A 19,772-nucleotide genomic window follows, 5' to 3' on the forward strand; every position below is an offset into this window, starting at 1 on the left:
GGTCTGAGAATGACAGAAAACAATAAGACCTACGATGGTTTATAGGCGCATGATATTTTTTTTTTTTTTTTTAACACATGAATCACATATAGTCACATTTTTGTCAGTACTCCACAGCCACATGTAACAATAATTCCTATTGATATAATAAATCAATTAACATGACCTGGATCTATGGATTACAGAACAGGTCTATGGGGCACAGAGCCTCTTCATGAAGTGACTGTTAATATTTCTTGTTTTAAAGTCACAGAGCTCAGTTAAATGACTACAAAGACATGCAAAACTATCCCAAAGAGACACAAAATGACCACAAAGAGTGTGTTTTGTAGTTATTTTGTGTCTCTTTCAGTCTGGGTGTCCTTTATAGGAGGATTTGGGGCCTTTCATTCATCTATGCCCAGGGGCCCATTGTTTCACAATCCATCGCTGTCTGGAGCCAGATAAACAGCAGAAAACTGATGGATTGCTTAACCAATACAAAAAATAATTATCTTGTTAATTTAAGTCTTTGCTAAAATTAACTCATTACGAGTCGATGAGCTTCCTAGCTACTTTTTCTACTGACAGCTAAAAGTTTTAACTAATGTTACTGTCTACAGCAGGCAAGAAGAAAAAATAGTCAAACCTTTGTCAACGAAATTTAAGACTTTTTAATCACCTATAGCCTTTTCCCAGAGAACAGAATTCAATGTTTAAGACTTTTCGAAGATCTGCAGATATCCTGAAAATGAGTGGATGTGAGGAAGCGAAAGTACAACCCATAGAGAAGTTGCAGTTTACCGTTTGTGTGAAGGCACAAAGCCACAGAACATCTACAGGAGTACATCTGTATTCAAGACGGAATTTCCATACGTCTATGCGAAACTGTTTTTGTGTGTGTGTGTGTGTGTGTGTGTGTGCGTGCGTGCGTGCATGCACCTGCAGCCCAGTGTGGTCTGTAGCAGGGTGGTGATCCCGACACAGAAGAAGATGGTCCCTATGAGCTGACTGGTGGCCCACTGATCGAATCCGACGCACATCGCCTCAGCGAGTAGGAACGGCACCGCGATTGTCCCACTGAAACACGTCAAGTAGTGCTGCAAAGACAAGAAGCCACAGAGTCAGTGTCTGTGTGTGTGTGTGTGTCTATTGTTTGTCTTAGCTTGACACTGATTGGAAACTCCGCACAGTACAAAAACTATAGCTTCAACCTTTAAGACATTCCCAAACTACATCTGATTACCATTTCAAACTTTTGAGGGTAGCTTATGTTTTTTGACATTCATGAAAAGGCAGACACACACACACACACACACACACACACACACACACACACACACACACACACACACACACACACACACACACACACACACACACACACACACACACACACAGGGGACCAGAGAGAGAGGTGTCAGATACAAACACACTGTGGTCACACGTGCTGAACCACCAACGTCCTGCTTTTGTATCTGGCGTCTAGTTGAATGAAAAATACTGCCCTGAGATGACAAGTACTACCATATTAAAAGAATGAGATATGTGTAGGTGTATCCAGGACATGTGCAGGTGCATGTTTTTTTAAGGCCATATGGTGAGACATTTCCACTTTAAACACATCTGTAAGTCAGGTATAGAAAATATACTGATAACAAATAATACACACTGCAAGTCAGCCATGAAGCTTTCTGAAAACAAACAAAATAAGAAGAAACACAAACAAAACAGTTCAGTCTGAAGATTTACCTGTAAGCCTAAGAACACACACAGGTACCAGGGTGGGGTGTCCTCAATGGTATAGATCATATCCATCCTCCTTGCATCCATGCTGTCTGTGCTGTCCAACGTCTCAGACATCGAGCTCTACACACACACACACACACAAAGAAAAAGGATGAGTGATATCTTAATAATTCATAACTTTGACATGTTTACTTTGTCCTGTGCACTATGTTTTGTATGAAAGTGTCAAAATATTGTATTCTTGAAAGAATTTATTTATGCAGAAGTACAGGAAAATAATTTCCACATGACAACAAATCATGTCAAATGTTGATGTGAGAAGAGAATGTCTGAGCAGATATGAGAAAGGATTTATGCAAGAAAGCAATGTGTGATTAAAAAAGAAAGGGAAAGACAAACTGTGTTAAAGAGCACAACACATGCTTTCATTTTCCAAGCAAAGAAAAATACAAAGTCACAGTGATGACGAGAAGCGTACAGAGGGAGGTTAACACTGAGACAATAAGATTAGTCAGACTTTTACTCTGTTTCATCAGCACTTGTGTGCACTAGTTGCAGTGGAAACTAGTTTGCTTTTTTTTTTTTTTTTTTTAATATAAATATGAGGAAACAGGTAAATAGTGAAACATAAACCTGAGTAAAACTGAGTTCTCCAGCAATTTTATTTGATGAGCAGAATTCAGGAATCTCCTGTGGTCAACATCAAATGTTTTTGTTATATTGAAATCATAGCAAATAGTGACAAAAATTTAATTTAGAAATGATTTGGCCTTTTTCTTGAAGTCAAACGTCATTTTTGATACTGTTCATGGTCGGCATTTTTTTCCTGCAATAGCCATTTCTTTTTTCCTCTAATGTTTTTTTTTTTTACTTGATTTAACAGATTGAAACCCACATTCTTGCCCTGTAAAGATGTTCAGCAATAATCTGGATTTTTTTTTTTTTTTTTGTACTTTTAGAACAAGTATATGAAGAAACAGAAGTGACACAAAAAAAACGAGGCAAAAGAAAAAAAATTAAAAAGTAGCAACTGCAATCACCATTTCTAGCCATTGACTATATGGTAGTTTGTATTGGTAGTGGCAGTCTTAAAATAGTGCTTGTGTTAATGTATCGGTAATAATATTCCAAATAATACGATACATACAGTATATAATATAAAACTTTGAAAATGGGTCATTCTGCCCAACTTGAGCCAAATTTTGAAGGCAGGACTTTAACAGTGTATTTTTTGGTCTTGCTACTATACTGAGATAAAATTTATGATTACCACTGCTGAAATCTTAAGGATTATAAATTCATAGGGTGTAGATAAGAGGCAAGGGAGGAAAGGTAAAGTCATTCAAACCATGATGCTGACTATGATTTAAAAAAATTACAGTGTAAAGTGCAGATATGAGCCTGTAACTGTATGACTAAGCTTTTTGAGCCACATGACTGTGAGTCAGTCTGCTTAGACAGCAGCTAATTTGGTAGTAAACTAGTATTTTGGATGACTAGTAAAGCACATGAGGAGTGTGTTTCATTAATGCATGTTTTCTCTTGAGTTACCTTTTCTGCTCCTTGATTATCTTTTGTGTAGATGGCCATCAGCTCTGTATTCTCAGTATCCTGGTCTCCAGTGGCGCCGCCCACTCCGTTTACCACCACCTAAACACACGTGATTTAGATTTTTTAATATCATATACACAAATAAGGCAAACAGTTTGCTAAAACATGGGGGAAAAAAAAAAAATGATAATGAACCAGATTTGTCAGCTTGGACATGAGCACGTCTTTCCTACAGTATGCAAACTTGCTGCCTTACAAACAAATGTCTTCCACAGAGTATGTGTGGAAGCGTCTGCTTTTCCTGTGTATGTCTCGAATGTATCCATGTCATGTTATTCAACAAAGGGAAGGTAATTACCATTAAAAATTACATGTAAATTCGATATACTTTTGAATGTTTCTGTGCCTGAAGGACAAGATGCAGAGAAATTAAGTATGCAAACAAGCTCATCCACCAACTGTACTGTTTATCACCCTGTATAACCTTAGGGTTATACAGGGAGACAAATATCACCTCACAATGCTTCAATGGGACAAAATAACTGCAAAGGAAACTATTTTCGTATCGTATTTCCTTCCCTTTGTGTTTTACTTAACAGCCTCTGAAAATGATAGGAGAAGCCTCGTGATTGTTCTAACAAACTGGATCAAGGTCACCTTAGTTTCCAAAAAGGAAACCAACAGGCTTCATGGTCAATTTCACAACTCTGTGGAATGTTTGATGCAGTGGTGGAAGCAGTGTTCAGATTCTTTACATAAACCTGCATTAACTTATTTGTTTGGGCACTTGGGGGTATTGGAAACAGGCTGTAAATACAACACTAAGTTGATAATGGTGAATGTGCGAGCAGTTGTCTATTAACACATCCAGCATTTACAGCACCATTAGCATTCACTTTTAGCCTTGTTTCTGGACAGCAGATGAATGTAAGTTCACTGGCTCTTTAGCTCTGTTTTGATCTCGACCAACTCCTTACTGCTAAATGCTGTACTGGGTTTATCAGCTAGCTGCTAACTTTGTCAGGGTGCCAAATTGTTCTGGGAAGGTGCCATACAGTGGGTACATTCAATATTTTTGTTGAAAAATTGCTGCCTGTCTATGACGCTGTTGAAAGCACTGCTCAACGCATTTTCAGCGTTAATGAAAACAGTAAAGTCGCGAGTCAGAAAACCAAAACAATGAGTTGGGGAACTGCAGAGCTGGGTGTTTCTCACTACAAGCCACCTCTTTCACAATACACAGTCATTAGAGCGATTTTTAACATAAAAATATTGATTACAGTCGCGTTAAGTAAGTTTTATTAGCAGAATGTACTTAATGTATTGAAAGTAGAAGTATTCTTTATGCAGATTGTTCCTGTTCAGAGAGTTTGGGATCATTATTATTGATGCAATAATGTCAAAGCAGAATTTTATTGTCGCATTTGGGCCAGGCGGAGCCAATTCCAACTGCTTTATATACGGTCGGATAGATAAATCCATAACATTGCTTCATACTTTCTAAACCAATTATATTTTCTATATTTAAAATTTTAATCTGCAAAGTAGAATAAATAAATGTAGCGGCGGAAAAAGTAGAATTCTTTAATGTAGTGGCATGCAGCTATAAAGCAGCACAAAATCTAAATATTCAATTAAAGTAAAAGTCCATCCATCCATCCATTTTTTGTTGCTTATCCAGGGCCTGTTTGCACTGGAAGCAAGTTTATGGTTTCTCAGAACTACCTTTTAAGAGGTGCTGTCAGACCACATCAGAAATCAAAAGTGCTTATAGCTGTTCTGAACAGCCACACTGGAAAGCGGAGTGAAAAGCCAGCTGTCGCAGAGAGGTGGGAGACGTGATATAATTTTAATATGGGGATAACGGTGCACATTATCAGACATTTTCTCCAGACAGACATTCATGGTGTTGTTGTCGGTAGTTCAATGAAAACTGCCACAAAAAGTTGTGTTAACAAATGAAAAAAAAAAAAAAAAAAAGCATGCTAGAGACAGGAGCACAATCCCTGGCTCCTCTCCCACCTTCGCACAGCTGACCAATCACAGCGTGACGTGGGTGTGAATGTCGAATCATCAGTTTCGGAAAGTAACAAGAAAGAGACAGTCCTCAGGTGAGGGCCAGATCGTAAACCAGTTTCACCAAAAATGGTCCAGCACAACACCCACATTATTGCTGATGCCGCACCAATCATGCTGATGTTCCATTTTACCCCAAGTATCTCAAAATATTACTTAAATGCAGAACTTAAATAAAATGTACCTAATGTCCACCAATGGATTTCTGTTATATTAAAAAAAAAAAAAAAAAAAAGAAAAAAGTATAATAGTGAACAGGTTTTTGTCTGTGTGTGATTTATGAACGGGCTTCTGAATAAACTGCCATTGCTTTTATTTTGCCTTTTGACCTACATGAAGCGCTGGCCTAGAGCCAGGTGGACAAACAACGGAAGTGGACGGACTGAGTCGCAGCAGCACGCAACAACTGGCCATTAAATAGAAAGTTTGTGTCTGTGCTCTGGCCATCCACTCACACAAACACATTCCAAGCAAAAAGCAATGCCAAATCTGAGCGTGCGAGTCACAGAAAGAGAGAGAAAGGAGGAGGAGAAGGAAGAGGACGGGAATTATAAGGTTGCGTGTACATTGACCAAACCCTGTCTTTGTCATTCATTCATTATGAGCTTGCTTTAGGCATATTCATGATGTTTCTGTGGCTTTGTCTCTGTGGGAAAATTTTACAACAGTAAAAAGGTCATTAGACACAGTCATGTACCGGAATAGGGTAGAAATCTGCGCCGTGTTTGCTCTCCTCTTCATATTTTCCTCCATCACTGCTGCCGTCCATCGACTTGGAGGTGGTGTTTTTCCCCACGCCCATCCTTGTGTCTTCAATGTCCTCCTCCTCCTCCTCTTCTTCTTTCTCTGTCCCTCCTCTGTCTCGCTCCGGTGTGAACACTGCAGATGAATCCTTCAGTCCAATTACATTGTCCAGGACAGCCTCATCTGCTTGGAAAAAAGAGAGACAGATAAAGATGGAGATTAATATCTTGATTTATAACTTTAAGGGTTCTAATATCCTGACTTCACTTTGAAGGTCTGATCAGGGCGGAGAGCCTGAGAGGTTGCCAGGCCGTACTTCTTCTTGATTAGAAACTTGACTTAGCTCAGGTCTCTGTTTATTTTGTTTTTTTCCCTCTCTATTCTGGGCAACAAGAGAGTGTTAACTGTAACCATTTAGCATTTATCCAGTAAAAAGAGAAATCAATATATTGGTTACAGCTTTGCAAATGCCAAGATTTGGTTTTCCTTTCAGTTTCCTATCAATACGCTTCAGTTCTTTCTTCGGCTACTTTAGGTTTTTTTGTTTGCTAAGTACATTATTAAAGCCCTTTAAAAACACTTTAGGACACCTGTTTTTCCCTCTGATAACTTGACTAGGGGATTAACCAGTCTTGAGCTGAAACAGCTATTCTGATAATCGATTAATCGTGAAGTCATTTTCCAGGCACAACTGCCAAGATTTAACTGGTTCTAGCTTCTTAATTGTGAATTTGCTTATTTTCTTTGTTTTATGTCAAAGTAAACCGAGCATCTTGGACCATTAGTGAAAACTATCAATCTGGAAACATCACCTTGGCCTTTAAAATGTTAACTGTCATTTCTTCCCTTTTTTACTGACATTTCACAAACCAAACAATTAACCGATTAATCAAGAAAATAATCTGCAAATGAACTGATAATGAAAATATTTGTTTGTGGCAGACCTACACCTATTGTGAACAAATAAATCAACAAATTAATTGAAAAACAACCGCCTTGGGGAGAACAATTTTTACACTATAATAAATAAAGCACGCTGCCAGCAGGTCACTGTCTGATAGACACAAGAAGAAAGCAGTGGGCAAAGACAGAGGTGAGATTATGCAAGTAGTTGGAAAAAAAGAGCTAAACATGGACACATTTTTGATAAAGAAGAGGAACAGAATGATTGGAGTTTAGAGATAATGAAAAAGGAGGCAGAGAGAGGATTATCAGTTTTTTGTAACGGGCGTGGCACTTTTGTTTGTGTGAAATTAGGACTTCAGCTATGTCGCTATATACCGTCCCTGGCTTTTGGCTGACACTAACAAACATTTTAGGAATAGTCAGTGTCTTCTATTCAATTCATCATTAACTTAATGTATTCAAATCAAAAATATGAGACAGTGAAAAGTTCCAGTGATCTCAGTTTTGCGAGGTGCCTGCCAAGGCCAACAAAAAGACAACAATACGTCCGCTGTGAGCAGATCAAGTATTCCTGCATTTGGTCTTCTCTGAACTCAAACTGCTCGGAAACTTTTTTCCCCTCATAGAGGTGGGTTCAAACTATTTAAAAAATAGCTACACTGAGAGCGCTTATTCTAAAATAAGACTTTCTGAAGGAAAGAACAGCAAAACAAACTGAAATTACAGACACTCGTTCCTCTGTCCGAAGGAATTGTAGTACTAGCCCATATTATGAGTAATATTTGTGACCATTTTAATAACGTGTGTGACGACAGCTTTGTGTGACTGAATTGTCATGTTGTGATGTTGTGTGTGCATTTTGATCTTAGTGCCATTAAAGTACCAGTTTCAGAGTTAAGAAGTTCTTTGCTGAGTGTGAGCAATAAAAAACACATTCATCAATGACTTAGTTACAGCGAAGTGCAGAAGTCACTTTTAAGAGCAGCTCTCAAATGACCACATGCTCGGAGAAGGAACAGCCAAACTGATTTAGACTGATCCTACATCTGCTGTATTGTACATTTTAATGAATTCATTACAGTTTATTCAGTGTTTTTTTTATATCTATCTATCTATCTATCTATCTCTATATCTATCTATCTATATATATATATATATATATATATATATATATATATATATATATATATATATATATATCTGTTCTTGCAGAACAGCATCTTTTAAAAAGTGTGTTTTATTTGTTTGAAATCTTTGAATCTCCTTGAATAATTAGCCTGAGAATTGAACACCAATCTAACAAATTTATAATGAGTGAATACATAAATAGGGATGAAATAATAGGAAACTGGCTGAAACAGAAACAAAATTCTGCTGCCGGTAGATGAGGAGCATCAGGGAAATCATAATAAAAGGAGGAGCACTTACAAGTGCAGAGAGTGAAGATGCTGAGTGACTGCAAATTGAATTGATGCTAGAAAGTGGTGTAATATCCTATCATATGATCAAATGCAAATTATAGACAAACTATTCTAATCTTGGCTATACTGCTTAAATTATTATTTCAAAAGAAAACAGAAGTAAGCTTAGCTCAGATTCTGTACTGCAGTCATTTAGGATCTAATCTTAACCAATTTAAAAGACTTTTAGGAGCTCTGAAACTTCTAATTCAAAAGAAGTTTGATACGTAGTTTTTATTCATAAGTTTACGAGTAGGAGTAAAATTGAAGGATTTTTACTGTTGTCTCACTCAAGTCCAAAATTTTACTTTTAGCAGTGTGATAAATACAGGCTCGGGTCTCTCTTGTAAAAGACATCTAAATGAGACTTCCTGGTTAAATAAAGCTGAACTAACAAACCAACTAATCTGACAAAAAAATAAATAAATAAAAAATAAAAAAAAATTCAGAATTGTTTGGTGCATAATATGTGAAAAGAATAAATATTATTCTATAAAAGACAATCACAGTCAGTGGATGACTCAAGCTCGGGTGACGTCTCTGGACCTCCGTCTAGAATAAACCAGACTGCAAGGATGTTCGCTTTACATTTTCACATTTCAAAATTACAGTGCTTTGATCTTTGAGCATGTTCTTAATTGAGACAGCTGCATTAGCCAACTACTGAACCATGTCCCACTGTAAATGAAACTGCATCACCCACACAAACACTGTACTAGATCATCAGGGTCCACTGACACGATTTTCCTTTCATGAAGTGGTTTTGCGACACAAAAGACAGTTATACTGGATCGCTGAGGTAATAATTTTAAATATTTACCGAAGCCTCTAAATAAATAATCTTACAAATGGGTGAAGAGTGAACTTGCTGAAAAGCAACTAAGGATCCAGTTTCCTTCGTTCCACTGGACTTCAATCCAAAGCTGTTTCATTATTTAAAGGTCATTTCATTCATTACATAGAAATGAAGTTAGCAAACCAACTCTATCTATCTGTATATTACAGGACTAAAACTAATTAACTATACACTTGCTAGTTTGTGTTTTTAACTTTCCTCCACTCCCAATTTTTCATTGTGTGTCTAGATGGTGATGATAGGAGTGTGCTTTTTGCTTTTCATACTCTGATGATTCGCTCTTTTTTGTTTGTGCCTTTGGAAAATTTTAAAAACTCAATAGATATCCACTTCTTGTGGAGTGCTTGTGTTTACAAATTTTAATTTAATTTCCGGTATATTGGCCGAAAACTAAGACATTAATATATACAATATACATAAAAAAAATCCCTTAATTCTTTTTAAAAATGCAAACGATTAATCGATTTTTTAATATCAAAATCGTGATTTGAAAGAGCAATTCTCAAACTACAAGAGCTGTAATTTTGAGTATTACTTACATTTTTAACAACTTCTTAAGTTGTAAAAAAGTTGAGTTTAGTCTTTAGCAAGTGAGCCCACCAATACAGGCCTGGAGATTAATTTACCCAAAATAATTGCAATAGGGGCATCCTAATAGCTTTGGCCCTTAAAACACTGACCATATTATCACAAATGCCAACTTCGAGTACAGGTGGAGAATTTTGTTGCATCCTGCCCATCTCTCCTCTCATCTCCTGTCAGCTCTCTCCTGTCCACTAACTATAAAAGGCAATGAAAATAGCCGCCCAAAATACTTAAAAAGAAATATGGCAATTAAATATGTTCCTCAAATTAGTAAGCCATGAATAGTAGTAAGTGCACATATCTTTACTGAAACTACCGGCTGTAAATCTATTTTGTGCCACTTGGTGCTTTACTTTTGCATAACCCTGTATATCAGAAACAGAAGCTAACCGTCTTATCAACAGGTGCCTACCTGGCATCACCTGTACTGTGCCTTGTCAACACCTTTCTTCAAAGTCACATCTCTTTTCTGATTTTTTTTGTGTTTTTAAAATTTAATCCCAAGATAGAATATCCTTTCCCATCCAGACAGTCTCCCTGCTTGCAGTGTAAAAATGTTGGGATAGGTGTAATACCTAGGTGACACATCCCATCACTCTTGCCAAGCTGGGCGGCTGGGAGCATCTGTGTGGAAGGGGCAAGAGAGAGGGAAAGGAGGAGGTAGAAGAAGAAGACGACAAGAGGAAAGAAAGGAAGGAGAAGAAGAGGAGGGGAAGGAGGCAGAGAGGAGAGAGGCAGAAGGGTAAAGGATAGGGAGGAGGAGGAGGGAGGTGAGACATAAGTTAATTTGACAGACAGCATTTAATCACAAGCAAAAGTTATTAGTGTGACCTATAGAGGGTGCATGTAATTTTAGGAATAAAGAGACATAATAAAGCCAGACCCTGTCAAAAGTCCCAGTCATGCTAATAATTAAAAAATAGCCTTTGATAAGTATTTACGAAAAGAGCAGAGTCCGGCAAAACATTCCTGTATTTTCAACTTACACACAGACCAAAAAAAAAAAAAAAAAAAAAAAAGCAGTACGTAAATGTTCATGGGATTCTGGCCATGAGGGCAAAACTCCTCAACACTCACACCTTTATAAGGATAATTTTGCTTTATTACGTCTTGGGTTTTATTTTTGTAGTTTTGGACATCGTAATCAATATAACATTGTAGTCATCAAGTCAAGATCTATAAATGCAGCAATATTGTGAAAAGGAAATCCACTGGGCAAGAAACATGAGCAGTCAGATGGATCATACAAGTTTTAGACCAAATTAACTGAGGGTTTCTGGCCAGTCTTCTCTCTTTGAGGGCATCAAGTATGACGAGAAAAATAAGAAAACCCTTATCAAAACCCTTATCAAAACCGTTGCGGATTAATTTTCTGTTGATTGAATAATCGATTAAACGACTAATTGCTGCAGCTCTAATTAAATTATGATTACATTTTTTTTACTGGAGTGTTCTAAATATGAAGCCCAGAAAAAGTAGCTACTGTTGTTGCTAATGGGTATTTAAAACAAAAATACAAAACAAAAATAAAAATACTGAAGAATGGGAGAAATCAAAATGGGGGAAAAACACTTTACAAAAAAGGAATTACCATGATTGGAGCATCCAATTTTCCTGTTCAATGAGGGATTATTACCAACATTTTCCTCGCTTCTGGATGTAAGACCAAATAAATTGGTTTAGATAATCTGATTAAAATGTAGGGTTGATTACATTGTGCTGTATTGGCTGAATGCACATATTTCTTGCCCCATCTAACTTCTTTTTACCAATTTTGTTCCCTAATTATAACATCTGACAAGTACAATGTAATCAAAATGATGGCAAAAACTACAAAAATAAAACCAATGTCATTAGAGCTGCATCTAATGATTATTTTCATAATCAATGAAGCCAATTTCACAGACCACAAACCATTTTCTCCATTATTTTCTCAATCATTTGGTCGAGTGAAAATTGCCCATCCCATTTTCCCAGATCCCTCGTTGATGTCTTCAAAAAGGTTTTTTTTTTCCGATCAATAGTCTAAAGCAAAGATATTAAGTTCACAATGATATAAAAACAGAAAAAAAAGCACTGGAGAAGCTGCAACTAAAGGATCTTTGGCATTTTTGCCCAATAAACTAACATTGCAGCTCTACACATCAAAATAAACCAGAATTATCCTTTAACAATGCCACATGATGACAAAAAAAATAATAAAAATCAATTTAAAAAAAAAAAAAAAAAAAAAAAAAAATCAATAGAAAGTCAGTATTTCGCCCTACATGTCATTTTCTGACCAGTGACTGCTGCATTCAGCAAATAATTGACCTGAGTGCTGCCCAGCCTTTGGCTCTCTCAGTCCTGTGAGTCAGTTGTGAGATATGAAGTGAGACAGAAAGTATCCGAGCACCCTTTGGGTAACTTAAGGTTTGATGAGGCATGTGCTATCACTAGAAGAGCCATGCTACTGTAGCATGACATCCTAAAATGACATTTTCCACTGCCCAAGAGACAGAAAATACTCTCCTCGTCTCATCGCTGTGTTTTCTGTCTGTTGGCGTTGACTGGGAACCCGTCCACACACGCGCACAACAAAATATTGGACAACCAGGATAAAAAAAGGGAGAGACAGGGAACTGGAGCGAGAGAAGAGAGAACTGAAAGTGAGTTTATGTGATTATGTAAGAGAGGAATCTGCAGTTTCATAAACATAACTTTTCACATTATGTAAAAGACAAGACATAAAAAAGGATAAAAGCAGGAGAGGTGTGTGTTTATGTGTGAGAGGCCATCAGAGAAAGCAAAAGAAAAACAATTAAATAGAAAAAAGGCTGAGAAGAAAACGAGAGCGAGGAGGAACAAAGACAATTGTGGTGGTAATTTTATCTCATCCGAGAATACACAGGCTATGGGACAGAGTTACCACCTGAATCCATAACCATGGTAACATGATCTGTGGATCCTGTGCGGGCTTGTGCTGCCTTGTGTGTGGGCCTTCACACCAGGATGTTAGCGTTGGCGGTTTCAATTCTAGTACTAAGTTTATGCGGGAGCGTTAATAGGTGTGAGTATCAACTTCATCCCTTCCAGATGTTGTCTGTAGTTCAGTCATAAAGTCTGGACTATGTTAAGCCTGCAGCAGGATTGGAGTGATGTTCTGTGAGAGTATTGGGTTCATTACAGAGTCCTTCAAGAATAACCATCTGGGGTCGTGAAAACTTACACATTTGAGGATTTTTCCCCCAGACTGTCAGTGGAGCTACTTCCACTGATAATGCTACGTTTCAGTCAGAGAACTTTGTCATGGATTGGATTCCCAATATGAAACTTCATCTTAATACTACAGCTTCATTTAACCTGCCAATTAATTTCTCTATTAATTTTGTACAAAATGGCAAAAAATTGGGGAAAAAATGCCCATCACAATTTCTCAGAGCCAAGGTGACATCTTCATTGTGCTTGTTTTGTCTAACCAACAGTCAAAAACAACCCAAAGATATTCATTTTACAATGGAGGTAAGACAGACAGGTCATGGTATTCTGCGAGTGCAATGCGAAGGCAACTAGACTTGCTTGATACAGTATATGTACTGTCAATCACTTGGTAAATTATCATTTTTTAACTGAACACCTGTTTTAACACATGCCCATTCAGATTGGCTCAAAGCAAACTTAGACCATGCAGACGTTTTACAGTCTCCCCTTCGTTCGCCCCTCATGGTGAAATATGAACCACTCACGTGTACCCTACATGTATATGTAGTGTTCATTATTTCTCAAAAAAAGCCAATGTGTACTAACCTGTTTTTGTAAAAAAAGATCTCACATCATTTTTAAACTATCCTGCAAACAATCCCTTCACAGCAACCCAAAGAATTTAGACCGTGACTAGAGATACAACTGGCAAAACTTGACAGTAATCTCATATTCCTGTGCCATGACAGAGACCTGCTCTCTCACATCATTTCTTAGCATTGGAAGCCATGGAAGCCTATAGTTTTCCCCCCTTTTCATTATTTATTCAGTTTCTTAAGGAGTAGCACTGTCAATACATATTCTAATTTCGATTATATTACTGAATTGTGAAAAAAATAAAAATAAATAAATAAATAAATAAAATGAAAAAAAAAACACTACTGCCTCACAAGTTCTCCCGTGGGCCTGGGCCGCTGTACAGAATGCACTGCATGACAGACACGAGTCACAAAGCATCACTTTCACTGACTGAAAACGAAATGTAGGTCAAGCTGAAAGGAGCGACTAATTCAACAACAACCGTGTGGTAATGATGGCAGAGAGTTCTCAACCTTACTCGGCTGCAGAGAGTGTGATTTGCAGTCCGAGAAATCTAAAAAGCCCTGTTTGGAAATACTATGGATTTTGGTCAGTAGACGGCAAAATGCCAAGAACCTCGAGATAAAGTTGTATGCATGCACATCTCTTTTTTTAGTTTTTTTTTTTTTTTTTTTAGAGGGAATAATCGAACGTCACTTTTGGCCCAGTTTGACAGCACCATTATGGAGCCTTATACAGTTTCTGGATTACAGAGGTTTGAGTCTCAGTTACAGTATACAAAAAACTGATTAGTCCTTTGTGTGTTTAATGAGTCAAAATTGTATCATCTTACAATAACAAGAAGACACAGTGGATGTCTTGGTAAAATAAATATTAAACGCTGCTCTAATAATAATAATAATAATCAAATTAATAGCATTACAACTGTAGAACGTGTACATTTAAGCCAGCGAAGAGTACACATTATTTCAGCAATGTTAAACAAGCTGATAAACATTTAAATCAATAAAAGGCTAAAGGCTGTAATATTAAAACGTATGTTCCACTTGTTTAAATTAATATTGACATTGTCAGTTCACAAGTAATTTAAAAAAAAAAAAAAAAAAAAAAAAATGAATTCCTGTGGTGATTCCTGGCAGTAATTTGTAATGTGTGACGCAATTGAAATAATCTTAAAAATGCTTGCCTACAGCTCTGCTCTTGTGTGACAGCAGGCAACACTTTACATGACAGGACACACGTGAGTGGTTCATACTTCACCATGGGGTGCGAACGAAGGGGAGACTGTAAAATGTCTGCATGGTCTAAGTTTGCTTTGAGCCAAATCCGAATGGGCATTTGTTAAAACAGATGTTCAGTTAAAAAAAAAAAAAAAGATAATTTACACAGTGATTTCCTAGTGAATGTGGTAAAACCTGTTGCATTTTATGCAGGTAAACAGTGTTAACCAAAAGGTCATACCCTGTTGGCATTTGCAAAGCTTCAAACAACTGAAACCAATCTTGCTCCTATAATTTCTGTTTTATAATGTAATACTTCAACTATGAAAAACTATCTATATATTTTTTTAACTTATCTATAAAAGTAGAAAAAACAATTTTATGATGGAAAAGAAAAACGCTATGAATGAAGGGCCATTTCGATTACAAAGATCCTCAGACAAAAACAAATCCACATGCTCAGGATGTTATGATGCCAAGTTAACCATGGTGTACCGTGATAAAAATTTCCACAGCTGTATGAGCCAGAGGAGTACCAACATGAACTGACAAAATTGCTAATCAGCCTCAGCCCAATAATTAAACAAGACTTTGCCAAAACCTAGTTTGTGGCTGGACTGCCTTTTATCTGTTTGCTTCTCTCCTACTCTCTGTGCTCACATATACAGTAATTTAATACAGCTGAATTCCCAATAAAGCTGTTCTCATTAATTTATTTTTTTCGTGTTTTTCTGTTTCTGCTGTCAGACAACAGAACAACATTAAATAGTGACTGAAACGCACCCCATTTAGACCACATGTTAACCAGCAGCCACTTCCAAGCCATTTTCCAAGTGGCTGCTCTGCATTGCTAAAATCCTGATTTTATAACCGCGACATCGTCTCACAGAATCACCAGACACATTATAAGAGAATGGCTATGCTGGGATTTCAGCTATATTTACCTGTAAAATGATCACTCAGAGAGAAAGTTAGAAGCTCAATCATGTCTGTGTCAGCTGCATGAGGTCAACTGAATGAGATGCAGAGAGAGGCGTGCCTGTGGAGGGAAAGTCCGACCTCGCGCTTGCAGGGCAAAACTGGCAACTCTCTTCTACGTAAAGTAGTTAAGGTTTGTCTAAAAAGTCGCTAGATGTGTCGCTAACGCTTTTGTGAAGAAAAGTCGCTTAAGGGATCCGAAAGTCGGAAATCTAGCAACAAATGCGCTAAGTTGGCAACACTGCCTGTAAAAGCACCCCTGATAACGCAATAGAAACTGTTTGTGCCAATTCATTTTGAAAGAGCAATGGCCAATGGGGAAACTCCAGCACTTGGCCAGCCAACCAATGGTGTAACTCAGCACTCAGTTGAGCGGAATTCAGCTGACCAATGGTGTAACTTGATCACTCACTCACTCACTCAGCAACATCGCATTTATAGGGCTGGCCCCGCTGTTGCGGTCTAGCCAAAAATCAAAAAACTTTGTTTACCCGTGCAAAACACTGAAGAAGCAAAATTACGTTGATTCAACACAATAATCAAATTAATAGCATTACAACTGTACTCAATTTCTGCACATGTATATTTACACCAGCGAGGAGTAGGCATAAATTCAGCAATGTTAACATGCTGACAAACAGACTGTAAAAGTAAAACGTATGTTCCACTTTTTGTAAGTGATAGACATTGTCAGTTCACAAGTAATTAAAAAATAAAAAAAATAAATAAATAAAAAGTTGAGACCTGCAAAATAGAAAATGCTTACCACTGAACTGTAACAACCTGCAGTAAATCTTGTTTATCACACCCAGTTTGTTTTTTTTGGTGGTAATTAGCACATTGCAATGCTTAGCACATTGCAGTAATCTGCAATGTGCTAAGCATTAAAAAAAAAAAAAAAAAAAAAAAAAAAAAAATCCTCTCATGTTCACTTGAATCAAGTTGCTTGACGATCCATTAATTAGAAATAAGTATACAGCCATCATTTCAAGTTTGACTGAAAAATAACATGTCAATCACACATTAAAGTAAAGTAATTTCAAAACTGCTGTGAAACAATTTGAACCCAGAAATAAAAGACAATATAAATTAAAGAAATAAAAATAATGTTATGTTAAAAATATTTGCCTAAAACTCTGCTCTTGAGAGACTGCAGGCGACACTTTACATGAAAGGTTACACATGAGTGGTTCAAATTTCACCAGGGGCGAACGAAGGGGAGACTGTAAAATGGCTGCAAGGTCATGTTTACATTGGTCAGCTTCCTGTCAGTGGAGCAAAGCTGAATGGAGATAAGAGAGTTTGTCTCAACAGCACAGTCACAGGAACAGCAGGCTACCTCAGCACAGTGGGAGCATGAAGTAGAGCTGCAACAATCAGCTGATTAATTGAACAGCTGATTGACAGAAAATTAATCTGAAACTATTTTGATAAATCGGATAAATTGTTTGTCATTTTTTAAGCAAAAATGCCAAATGTTTTATGGTACCATATTCTTAAACGATAGGATGTTACACTTGTCTCTATAATAGTAAACTGACAATATTTTGCTATTTTTTAACATCTTTTAGACCAAACAATTAATTGATCATGAAAGTAATTGTTAGTTGCAACCCTAATATGAAGTGGGACTGACTTATATGTACAGTATGTGTGTGTAGTAAATGTTTCAATACAGGGTCAGCAAACAGTGAGCCAAGGATAACCAAAAGTCAGCTGATTTTCATCTCAACTAGACAACTTGCAGCAGGTTTCACTGATGATCAGATGGGGCAAGAGCAATCAAAAACTGATGTTGAGGCTGGATGAATCAGTTGAAAACTACAAACAAATGTGTGATGAGTTTTAAACGCAATGTTCTACATAAGGACTATTATCACTATCAATCTGTTTTATTAATTGTCTGGTTTATGAGGGTGAGATGAAAGTAAAAAATGGGAATCTAAATTTTTTTTTTTTTTTTTTTTCAGCCCAAGCTACTACTATTATAGTAGTACTAATAATAATACTAATACTCAAAACAACAATTATAATGATAACTATAACAACAATAATAACGACAACAATTTCATTTCAGAGTTACACAGTGCTTTAAAGTAAAAACTAGGAATAAAAAGCAATCAATCAGTGTTTGTTTTGTCTGATCAACACTCCAAACCACAATATAAAAAGAGAGAAAAGCAGCCATTCACATTTTTAAAAGCTGGAACCAGAAAATTCATTTTTTACAAGTTAAAAAATTAATAAATAATTGTCACAATTGTTGGTTAATTCTTAGTACAGCAGAGCATGACAGTGAAACTCTTAGGGCTTTTAAAAATGTAAACTGCTAATTAAACAAGGCTTTTATTGGTTTACCACCTTCATACAGTAGCTTTTAAATGTCTTTCTCAGATCACCACACATGACTGCACTTCATGTACACATAGTAAAATTAAATCTAGTAAAAAGAGGTTAAGGGTTAGTTTATTTCAACCTTTTAAGCCTGGTATACTTAAACTGTTTTCTTGTATTTTTGCTTTTTATTTTGTTCTATTCTATTTAAATGCGTTTTGTGTGCCTATACTGTAACCTCTCAGCTATGTCTTAATGGGTTTATTTTTCTCAGGATATTTTGTGAAGCACTTTAAACTCAATCTTCATTCTAAAAAGGTGACAAAAATATGGTTTATCACTATTTATTCTTAATTTCAGTTTTGTATTACCATTTACTTCAGTTTCTAGTCAATTTAGTTTATTACTATTGTTACTTTTAAATTAAAGTTCTCTTTTTGGTTGAAATCTAAGACAGACAGTCTCTACTGTCAATTAGCGAGTACAGTAGGTTAATAACACATATGAAGGCCTTCTCCAATTCTTCTCAAAAGTTCAGTCTTGGATGCAAAGTACCGGTTTTAGCTACAAAGCTTCTCAGTCTGAACCCGGGTCATGTACACTATCATGGATGTTTCACACAGGCAGCATCTGAGATTGCACATAAGTTTTGGAAGGGACTTTCAGAAGCATAGAGTTTGGGTTTAACCCATCAGTACACTTTCAAAACGAAAAAGTGGAACTACATAATGAAATCACATGGTTAGGTTTGTGGTTGGAAAATAATCCTACAGACACTTGGCCCTTCATGTCACATGGTTACCTCTTTCTGGTTTGAGCATTTCTTTTGCCCAAGTCTAGCTAGTACTAACTTCAGGGAGATGCGCACACTCATTTGTTGTATAACACCAGATTGTTATGGCAGCTGTCAGAGGCAATAACAATCTATTGGTCATGCGAAGAAACAGCGAAAGCTCTTAGCATGACATCCTTTACACAATTTACAAAGACAGACCACACTTATTAGACTTTAATTGCTGATTCATGCAACCAGGAGACAAAGAAAAGCACATGCACGTTTGTGAGCCACTTAAACTGGATTGTCTTCTTTCTACATTACATGCACCTACTGAAATAGCTGCCTTTACTTGTGTTGATCAGAAACAGGTGGTATGGTTACACCACAAGGCTAAAACTGAAAACAGATTCATATAAAGCTCAGCTCACAAGAACAAAGTACAGGTGGTACTGATTCCAGCATTTTGTCTTTATTGCATTTGAACTTTATTTTCATCCATATTCCATTACTTGGAATTTACTACAGTTATGACTTCTAATTAATTTACTGCTTAGCTGATCTCCATTTTATTGGTGTGGGCTGCTTAATATCTATGTATCACAATCCATTTTTTGAAATCATTAACAAAACACTTCTTCCACTAAATATTCCACTGAAAACCCAAAATATCAACCTACTTATGGTGCTACAATAAAAGTTGGGAGATCACCAAAGTTACTGTGATTCATCCTCTGGGCACCATGAATATCGGTACAAAATTGAATAGCATTCAATCT

The 19,772-nt window shown here is 36.7% G+C and overlaps 1 protein-coding gene across 4 annotated transcripts in view; it reads right to left on the reverse strand.

Moving 5' to 3' along the window:
- The window catches only part of slc23a2 (solute carrier family 23 member 2), a 46,537-nt gene that overhangs the window by 19,432 nt on the left and 7,333 nt on the right, over positions 1-19,772 (reverse strand). Inside the window, exons 2-6 of one of the 4 annotated variants that reach the window (XM_040155179.1) lie at positions 10,482-10,530; positions 6,053-6,282; positions 3,280-3,378; positions 1,732-1,848; positions 922-1,079 (exon numbers count right to left, since the gene is read on the reverse strand). In XM_040155179.1, the coding sequence (XP_040011113.1) occupies positions 922-1,079; positions 1,732-1,848; positions 3,280-3,378; positions 6,053-6,282; positions 10,482-10,530 (653 nt within the window). Of the gene's footprint in view, positions 1-921; positions 1,080-1,731; positions 1,849-3,279; positions 3,379-6,052; positions 6,286-10,481; positions 10,531-19,772 lie in introns of all 4 variants that reach the window. The other 3 variants (XM_040155178.1, XM_040155180.1, XM_040155181.1) reach the window with 3 other exon arrangements.

Source organism: Xiphias gladius, chromosome 19 (assembly GCF_016859285.1).
Source record: "Xiphias gladius isolate SHS-SW01 ecotype Sanya breed wild chromosome 19, ASM1685928v1, whole genome shotgun sequence".
Lineage (NCBI taxonomy): Eukaryota > Metazoa > Chordata > Actinopteri > Istiophoriformes > Xiphiidae > Xiphias > Xiphias gladius.